This window comes from Gekko japonicus, unplaced genomic scaffold (genome assembly GCF_001447785.1).
Source record: "Gekko japonicus isolate JY-2015 unplaced genomic scaffold, Gekko_japonicus_V1.1 scaffold2547, whole genome shotgun sequence".
Classification (NCBI taxonomy): Eukaryota; Metazoa; Chordata; class Lepidosauria; order Squamata; family Gekkonidae; genus Gekko; species Gekko japonicus.
In genome coordinates, this window is record NW_015168731.1 from 234,260 (window position 1) to 243,863 (window position 9,604).

Below are 9,604 nucleotides of genomic sequence, written 5' to 3' on the forward strand. Positions count from 1 at the left end.
CGTTCTACATAAGGTACAGAAGAATCGGGCGGGGGGAGGTCTTCCAGAACAGATCAGGAGGGGGGAGTAAGCACAAAGATGGGGATGGGGGGGGGGGGGACAGAGGGGTCTGAAAAGAGAAGAGAGTGTCCAAAAGTTAAACATGATGCACCCAAAATACTTCCAGCGGAGCCTCAGCCTGTGAAAGGCGACAACAATGATTCTTCATGGGGAACGTGTGCGCCCCCGGGGCGATCTATAAATATGGTGGGCAGTCAAAAACATTTGGGGGGCAAATGGGGGGTTTCGAGGAAGTCTTTTTCCTCTTGCTTGCGATGGCGTCCGGCCGCCAGCAGAGGGGGCGCTGCTTTATATTCCTCTCTCTGGCCGGAGTGCAAAATCCGGGATTTCTCCCCTTTCAAAAGAGGGCAGAGAGCAAGCAGAAATCCGGCCTAACATTCAGAAGAGAGAGACAGGGAAAAGAAGAAGAAGAGATTGGATTTATACTCCGCCCTTCGCTACCCAAAGGAGTCTCAGAGCGGCTTGCAATTCCCCTTTCCCTTCCCCTCCCCACAACCGACACCCTGTGAGGCCGGTGGGGCTGAGAGAGCTCTTTTGAGGACTGCTCTTGAGAGAACAGCTCTGAGAGGACTTGTGACTGACCCAAGGTCACGCCAGCAGCTTCATGTGGATGACTGGGGGATCAAACCCGGTTCTTCCAGGTTAAAGTCTGTGCGTCTAACCAGTGTTCCCTCTAAGCTGAGTTAGTGTGAGCTAGCTCACAGTTTTTTAGCCTCCGGCTCACACATTTTCGTCTCAGCTCAGGAAGGAGGGCTCCAGAGCAGAGCAAACTAATTTCTGCAGTAGCCAAATTGCTCGCTCACAACTTTAATGCCAGGAGCTCACAAAGTAGCATTTTTGCTCACAAGACTCCACAGCTTAGAGGAAGCATTGCTCCTAACTAATACACCCAACTGGAGTCAGCCAAAATCCATCGGGCACAAAGCTCTCGTCGACTGCACGTCTGAGATCTGTACATCCTAATTCTCTGCTTGCAGCTCGGGGTGCATTCGATGACAATGCCGCGTTAATTGGCGGGCGACGGGAGAATACAGGTTGCAGAGAGGTAGACTAGAAGCGTGAAAAAGAGGTGCGGGGGAGCGACCAGGAGCTCAGGAAGGAACAGAAAGAGAAGTGATTCTAGAAGTGCCCGGGGAAAGTGAGAGAGAGGCAGCCAAACAGGAGGCCAGCAAAGAGTGGAACACCATTGTCTCTGCAGAGAGGTAAGCGCTCAAGAGAAGAAGGTACATGGCTTGAAGAAGGAGGAAGCAGGGAAGAAGGCCAGAGAAGAAGGTACATGGCTTGAAGAAGGAGGAAGCAGGGAAGAAGGCCAGAGAAGAAGGTACATGGCTTGAAGAAGGAGGAAGCAGGGAAGAAGGCCAGAGAAGAAGGTACATGGCTTGAAGAAGGAGGAAGCAGGGAAGAAGGCCAGAGAAGAAGGTACATGGCTTGAAGAAGGAGGAAGCAGGGAAGAAGGCCAGAGAAGAAGGTACATGGCTTGAAGAAGGAGGAAGCAGGGAAGAAGGCCAGAGAAGAAGGTACATGGCTTGAAGAAGGAGGAAGCAGGGAAGAAGGCCAGAGAAGAAGGTACATGGCTTGAAGAAGGAGGAAGCAGGGAAGAAGGCCAGAGAAGAAGGTACATGGCTTGAAGAAGGAGGAAGCAGGGAAGAAGGCCAGATTTGCACAGCCAAGAGAATGAAGACGATCGCGGGGTGGAAGGCCAGGGACCTTCGAGGCGGAATAAGAAAACGCCATTTCTTTTACCTCCGATTCTTTCTCAGGACTTTGGCAATCGCTGTGGGACGAAGACACGGATCCACCGTTCAGCTGTGAGGAATGGAAACACGTTTATTACTGGGCGGATAAAGGCGCCGTCGGGCCAGACCGTGAAGAACCTTTCGAGGTTTTTGCGAACCCCGTGGGGCGGGGGCCTAAACAGGGAGGGAGGTGCACAGCTGAGGGGCGAGGGGGAAAACAGGTAGAGGTTGGCCAGTCCTCGGTTGTGGCGTTCCCCTACCAAAGACAGGCCACAAAGCGTCTGGGCACTGCCGGCTGAAAGGCAGGGTTCCCCATGGTCAGGGACTCCCTCCTTCTTTCTTGAAAAATTCTGAATTCACATACATCAGGATGAATTCTCCTAAGTTCCATCATACCTCCAAAAAGGGGTGGGTTGGTTGCTCTTAGGGATGTGCATTCGGTTCATTAAAAAGTAACTTTTCCCCGCACCATAGAGAACAATGGAGGGGATAGGGGCAACCTGTTTGAGGGCCCGTAGAATTGGACCCCCTGGTCCAATGCTCTTGAAACTTGGTTGGTATCTTGGGGAGAGGCTCCAGCAACTACCCTGCGAGTTTAGAGTCTCTCCCTCAAGCCCCCTCCCCTCCAGCCCCCAGAATATACCCTATGTTTTCATCATTGACTTCAATGGCCCATAGGATATAATGGGGCTGAAATTGACATTCGGCTGGCAGAAAGACTCTGGAGGCTCCTACTGACGAAACTGACATGCGGGAGTCTTACTGCCAGCCGAAATTGATTCTGCCCAATTCGGCCAAATCCAAATGGGCCGAATTTATTTTATTTTTTTGCACACCCCTAGTTGATCTCTTACCTGTGTTTGTGCCGACCCATTGGTCATAGGCTGAGGAACTCCACCTGAAGACAAAGCAGAGAGACAGCTTGATAAGACCATCAGAAGAGCCCTGTTGGATCAGACCAATGAATGTCTATCTAGTCCAGCCTCCCGTCTCACACAGGGGCCAGCCAGTTCCTCTGGAGGGCCAACAACGGGGAAGAGAGGCCAAGGCCTTCCCCAGATGTTGCCTTCTGGCTCTGTGATTCTGGGGGTTAGTGCCTCTGAATGTAGAGGTTCTCTTCAGCCACTATGGTTAGTAGCCACTGCTAGACCTCTCCTCCATGCAGGGGTCATTTCCTGCAGGAGTGCACAGGAACGGAGCTCTGGCAGTAAAGAGCCCAGGGGGCAGGCCCATGCAACAAGCCCCACCCCCTGCTCCCAGCAGCCCTCAGTCAGAGCAAGAAGCAGCCAGGTAAGTTGCAGAGCCCCGGGGCAGAGAGGCCGAGGCCTTCCCCAGATGTTGCCTTCTGGCTCTGTGATTCAGTGGCTTAGTGACTCTGAATGTAGAGGTTCCCTTCAGCCACTATGGTTAGTGGCCACTGCTAGACCTCTCCTCCATGAATCTATCTAATCCCCCTAAAGCTATTTATTCCTGTGGCCATCACTCCATCCACATAGAATGTCCATATTTGAAATGCTCGTTTTGCCTTCGAATGCAGAACACGATTCTACACAAATCCAGTCAGCCCAGTGCACGAAATTAAAGCTGCAAAGAATTAGCTGTCCATCAATAACAACAACAACAACAACAGGATTTATACCCCACCCTTCACTAGGAGTCTCAAATCCTTCCCCTTCCCCTCCCCACAACAGACACCCTCTCAGGAAGGTGGGGCTGAGAGAGCTCTTTTGAGGACTGCCCTTGAGAGAACAGCTCTGAGAGAACTTGTGACTGACCCAAGGTCACACCAGCAGCTGCATGTGGAGGAGGAGTGGGGAATCAAGCCCGGTTCTCTGAGATTAGAGTCCGGCGCTCTTAACCACTACACCAATGGCCTTAGCCAGGGTCAGCTCCGGGTTATGCCAACCCTGGGCAAAATGGTACAAAATGGAGGGTTTCCACCGGGGGGGGAGCCCACCTTCCCCTAAAATCACAGCCACTGTGGTATTTATTTACACTATTTATAGCCCACTTGCCCTGGGGAATACCCCAGCCTGCAAGCCAGCACAAGCCATAGCCTGCCGGGGTGGGAATTTGGAGACAGATCTTCAAATATCCTATATGCAAAACCGCCACAATACCTCCTCCAATCTCCCATATCCCCGACAGTAACCAAATCAAAAGCAAATTTGGGAACTGGGTCATTCACCTGAACAAAAGTTCATACGCGTACCTTTTTGTGAACCACCTATCTGTACCTTCCCTTCCCCTCCGACCCTCCTCTGAGAAGATCGGAGCAGCATATGTGTGATTTCCCACTCCCCGTTTCATCTTTACAACAGCCCTGTGAGGTAGGCGAGGTTGAGGAGAAAGCGGCGGGCCCCGGGTCATTTGCAGCATGCGGGTTCGAGCCCGGGTCTCCCCCCAATCTGACCCCAGCACTTTAACCGCATTCCTCACACTGGCTTTCTAATCAGAAGGAAACCTATGGAAAAAGCCTGCGGAACTACAGTCTGCAATCCTGACTCTGGAGGGGTTTTGTCACCCCGTCCCCTTTTTGCTCTGGCACAAAGTCTGCAGAACTCTCAAGCAGACCCCCCTAAAAAAAATTGATAATAATAATAAAGGAGGGACCAAGAAAGCAGACTCTTTCTAGATCCCGTTGTATTTATTTCTGCAACGGGCATTATTTCTAGTAATAATAATAATAAAGGAGGGACCAAGAAAGCAGACTTCGGCCCTGCCGTTTGCCTTTTCCAAACCAGACCCCGGTCCTCAAAGAGACGCCTGGTTGTTCGGGCCCGCTTTTGCCGCGCTGGCCGGCCTCTCCTCGAGAGGAGAACAAGGGGGTTGATTATGCCCCCTGCCAAGAAGAAAAGTATCTCTGGCTCCTATCTCTGGTGAGCTCGGGAGCATCTGACACCAGCCCCCCCCCCGCCATCTCTGAATTGTTCCAAGTCGATTCTTCTCTCTGCTGAAGGCCAGGAAAAGACAATGCAGCGCTGGAGAGACGAGAACGCTGCTTAGATAAGAAACAGCTGGGTTAGAGAGACACAGCTCTTCATTCAGCCCAGCCGAGGAGAAAAGGGGGCTGGGGGGGGTTAGTGGAACGCGGTGATCTGCCCCCCAACAATGCCCAGTGGGGGCCTTCTGTTGCCGGCGCGCAGCAGCGAGGACCCGTGGGTAAAAATGCCAATTAGCAGGACTAATTATTCCTGTCTCAGGAAATGACCGCCCTTCGCTTGTGGCTGAGCCCCTGGATGTCAAGAGACCGGCCAAGCCAATGCCTTGTTTGTTAAACACCCGTGCCCACCCCTTAATCCCCTATGTGTGGATGCCGGTTGCAGTTATTCAGTGGCACAGGGAAGGAACTCTGTACATGCTCAGAGCAGCTCTCCTCTCTGGTCAAGCCTTCACATGAAAGGCAAGCGGTTCAACAGGGCTGATTGGAAGAGGGAAGGAGGAGGAGGAGGATTTATACTGAGACTCGGAGTCTCAGAGCGGCTTACAAACTCCTTTCCCTTCCCTTCCCCCCAACAGACACCCTGGAAGGTAGGTGGGTGTGAGAAAGCTCTCTCAAGAACTGTCCTTGAGAGAACAGCTCTGACAGAACTATGGCTTGCCCAAGGTCATCCAGCAGCTGCAAGTGGAGGCGTGGGGAATCAAACCCAGTTCTCCCAGATTAGAGTCCGCGCACTTAACCACTCCACCAAACGGCCTCCAGACGTGAAAACGTGGTAACACGGAGGCTAGACTACTGTAACACATTCTACGTTGGTCCCCTCTCAAAGTCAATCTGGAGACTCCAGTTAGTTCAAAACGCTGCAACTAGATTGTCATTACGATGGGTCACCGTGTTAGTTTATCTGTAGTGGTAGAAAAGAGCCACAGTCCAGGAGCACCTTAAAGACGGACAAAATTTGTGGGAGGGGAGGAGGTTTTGGAGTCACCGCTCACTTCCTTCACTCCACTGGCTGACCATTAATATTGATTGATACTGATGATCATAAATCGAAACCCAGCATTTTGGATAAGAGAGAACAAGAAGAGATTGGATTTATACCCTGCCCTTGACTACCCGAAGGAATCTCGGAGTGGCTTACAATCTCCTTTCTCTTCCCCTCCCCACAACAGACATCTTGTGAGGTCGGTGGGGCTGAGAGAGCTCTTTCGAGAGCTGTTCTTGAGAGTTCCAGGAGAGACACTGAACAGAGAGAGGCTGGCAGGGAGGAGGGGGAAGAGGGAGGGGAGGGAGGGGCTGTTTCGAGGGGGGGCTCTTGAGAGAACAGCTCTGAAAGAACTTGCAACTGACCCAAGGTCACACCAGCAGCTGCGTGTGGAGGAGAAGCGGGGAATCAAACCCGGTTCTCCCAGATCAGAGTCCACGCTCTTTACCACTACACCAAACTGGCTCTAACTTCCTGAGAAAACTGCAGGCAGATATAGCAGCAGGAGGGTGTCCACTACCAACGGATCCCGGGGCTGAATTCTAGCGTTAAAAATATGTCTTGGGGCTAAAGCCTGATAAACACCAGCAGACGCTTTCGGAAGGGATAACCCACAGCCAACATTTCTAACATTTTACCGCATCTCATGTGTGGGAGAACAGATGTGGGCAGGGGTCATTTCCTGCAGGAACGCACAGGAGCGGAGCTCTGGCAGTAAGGAGCCCAAGGGGTGGGCACATGCAACAAGCCCCGCCCCCTGCTTCCAGCAGCCCTCAGTCAGAGCAAGAAGCAGCCAGGTAAGCTGCAGAGCCCGCCCCCCAGCCCAAAACAGTCCAGTGGCACCTTTAAGACCAAGGTTTATTCAGCTACAAGCTCTCCCTCCTCTGCAAGGAGAGATCTGCACGTCCCCGTCCCCAATAGCTAGCAATCCAAAACAGTCCAGTGGAGCCTGAGTGGTGGGTGTTGCCTTCTGACACACTTCCGGTGATGTCAGGGGGTGCGGCACATGCAAATAAGTCATGCTAATGAGTTATGCACCTCTTTTTCTACGAAATGACCCCTGGATGTGGGGGTGGGGAAGACCTAGCGCATGGCTACTGGGCATGGAGGACGTGCAAAACGCGCATGGCTTCTTCTGCCTTTTCTGCTCCTCTTGGGAAGGACGGCCTCACCTCTGGCGTGCTCCTCGGTAGGAACAATGCCCAGTTTCTTGAAGTGGTCGTCTGTCTCGGGGTCCACCACCAGTAACTTGGCTTCGCCCTCCTTGGATTTGATGTGGGCCACAACCTCGGAATGCTTCATGCCCTCCACGTTGATCCCATTGACCTGCAGGGGAGAGAGAAACGCAGGAGGTGAAGCGCAGGTGCAACTGCGTGGGAACGAGCTGCGCGGCGGCAAAGAAGCAGAAGACGCGTTTTGGTTCGAGAACTGCAGGACGGCGACAACGACCGCTGGCTCCACAGTGCCTCCTCCTGCCCGGGGAAGCCAGAAAAGTCTGGCTCTGACATCAGGAATCACAAGACTGGGAAACCTGCAGGGGAACACTTCAGGCTTCCTGGACATCCAACGAACGACCTCAAAGTAGTTGCTTTATTACAAAGGAACTTCAGGAACAGAATGGAAAGGGAGATTGCGGAATTACAAGTCATTACGACACTTGGAACGAAAGCCTCCCCAGGACTCAACAGGGAGAGTGGTTTCTTATCTCATTACGTTTGCTAACTCATTCATTATTCATATATACAGTCTCAACAAGAAGGACTGTACGTCCTCTGTATTTTAGTGTATTTCCTTTTCAGCTGCGGTGGCTCAAGTGGTTAAGATGCTGAACTGTAGGCTGTGGAAGGGCGGTGGGTCAGCAGTTCGAGACAGCAGTTCGAGACCCGAGTGTGCTGCATGACGGAGTGAGCTCCCGTCTCTCGTTCCAGCTCCTGCCAACCTAGCAGTTTGAAAGCAAGAAATTGCAAGTAGATAAATAGGGACCACTTCGGTGGGAAGGGAAAAGCGTTCCGTGCGCCTTGGTGTTTAGTCATGCCGGCCACATGACCACGGAAATGTCTTCGGACAGCGCTGGCTCTTCGGCTTTGAAACGGAGATGAGCACCGCAACCCTAGAGTCGGATTCGACTGGCTTTCGAGCAAGGGAACCTTTACCTTTATATTAAAATACTGAATGTAATGCAGGGAATATTGGAATGTTTCCCGACATACCACTGCATCAATCACAAAAAGGACAGAAAAAAAATACTGTCACCTCCACACCTGAGAGGAGACGAATGGTGATTTTCAGTTTACTTCCCACAATTAGAAAAGCTACCTTTACACATTTATCCCCTATTTTGACATATTTATCACTTTGCTGTCCTTTCCTCCCCTTAATTAAATCACAACTCTTGACCTTATAACTTTAGCTTGTTATTTAGTTTTGACTTTGCGTATCTTAAAGCTCCTGCATCATGTTACATGTTAATGTGTTGTTCAGCATCTGTCTCTACGTTTGAACTCTAGCTTCCTTTCCAGTGTATTTGAAAAAGTGTGCAAGCACACGAAAGCTCATACCTCGAATAAACCTTTGTTGGTCTTAAAGGTGCCTGACTGGACTCTGAATTGGTTCTACTGCTTCAGACCAACACGGCTGACCACCTGGAACCATCAGACCGGGTCTGAGAGCAACATCCCTCCAAAACTACAATTCCCAGGATGCTTTAGAAGGAAGCCATGGCAGTTAAGCTGGTTTAAAGATACGGGTCAGTAGTAAAGCTGGGTCCTCAGAGGTGCCGGAGAATCTGAATTGGCCCAGGCTGAGGACTGATTCACTATTACAGGGCAAAGTTTGAGTCCAGACGCAGGCCTTTTTTTCTGGGGGAATGCGCCGGAACGGCGTTCCAGAACCTCTTCAGCAAAATTCTTTCAACAATGTTCAAAAGTTCGTGAGCTTTCAGTATACACACTGAAAACGTCATTTCCCTCTTGAGAGTTCCGGCACCTCTTTTTCCAAAAAAAGTGGCACCTTTACTTTTATTTATTTATTTATTTTGTATCCCGCCCTCCCTGCTAGGCAGGCTCAGGGCGGCTTACAGAGTATGCATAAATATATTAAAGCCGCAAGATACATTAAAACAATAATAGAGTTAAAACCACAACATGTGCAAATAGGTGCTAGCAAACATAGTACAAAGAAATGACGCGGGGCGTTGCCTCAGCATCTAGATGGTCAAACTACCACCACAGTCTGAGTTCTTGCCAGGTTATTAGGTATTAGGTCGGTGCTAATGTTAGGGGGCCAGGGTCTCGATGTTAAAAGACAGCCCCTAATCAAAGGCCTGGTGGAAGAGCTCCGTTTTACAGGCCCTGCGGAACTGTAAAAGGTCCCGTGGGGCTCTGATGTCGTCCGGGAGATCATTCCACCAGTGAGGGGCCGCCACAGAGAAGGCCCTGGCCCTCGTCACCGCTAAGCCCTGGGAGGGCCAGATGGTTTTGGGACCCCGATCTTAGTGCTCTCTGGGGAACATGTGGGGAAAGGCGGTCCCTTATATAGGTAGATAGGTCCCTGACCATATAGGGCAGTGATGGCGAACCTTTTAGAGACCGAGTGCCCAAACTGCGACCCAAAACCCACTTATTGATCGCAAAGTGCCAACATGGCAATTTAACCTGAATACTGAGGTTTTACTTTAGAAAAAACAACTCTTACATTAACTTAAGATGATCCAAACAAAGGAAGGAAAGCAATCCCAAATGCTTTCATTTACTTAAAATTATTTGGCAGAGAATTCGACACTTTAATGATGGTCTGGGCCTGGCTGGGGCGATGGCAGGCGTGCCCACAGAGAGGGCTCCGAGTACCACTTCTGGCACCCGTGCCATAGGTTCACCACCACTG

General features: G+C 51.1%; 1 protein-coding gene across 1 annotated transcript in view; it reads right to left on the bottom strand.

Moving 5' to 3' along the window:
• SLC9A3R2 (solute carrier family 9, subfamily A (NHE3, cation proton antiporter 3), member 3 regulator 2) overlaps positions 1-7,048 on the bottom strand; it is a gene marked incomplete at its 5' end in the record, with an annotated part of 9,097 nt that extends 2,049 nt beyond the window's left edge. The window contains 3 exons of the mRNA XM_015415601.1: positions 1,804-1,866; positions 2,651-2,694; positions 6,895-7,048. Of these exons, the coding sequence (XP_015271087.1) occupies positions 1,804-1,866; positions 2,651-2,694; positions 6,895-7,048 (261 nt within the window). The remainder of the gene's footprint in view (positions 1-1,803; positions 1,867-2,650; positions 2,695-6,894) is intronic.
• Positions 7,049-9,604: the final 2,556 nt, after the last annotated feature.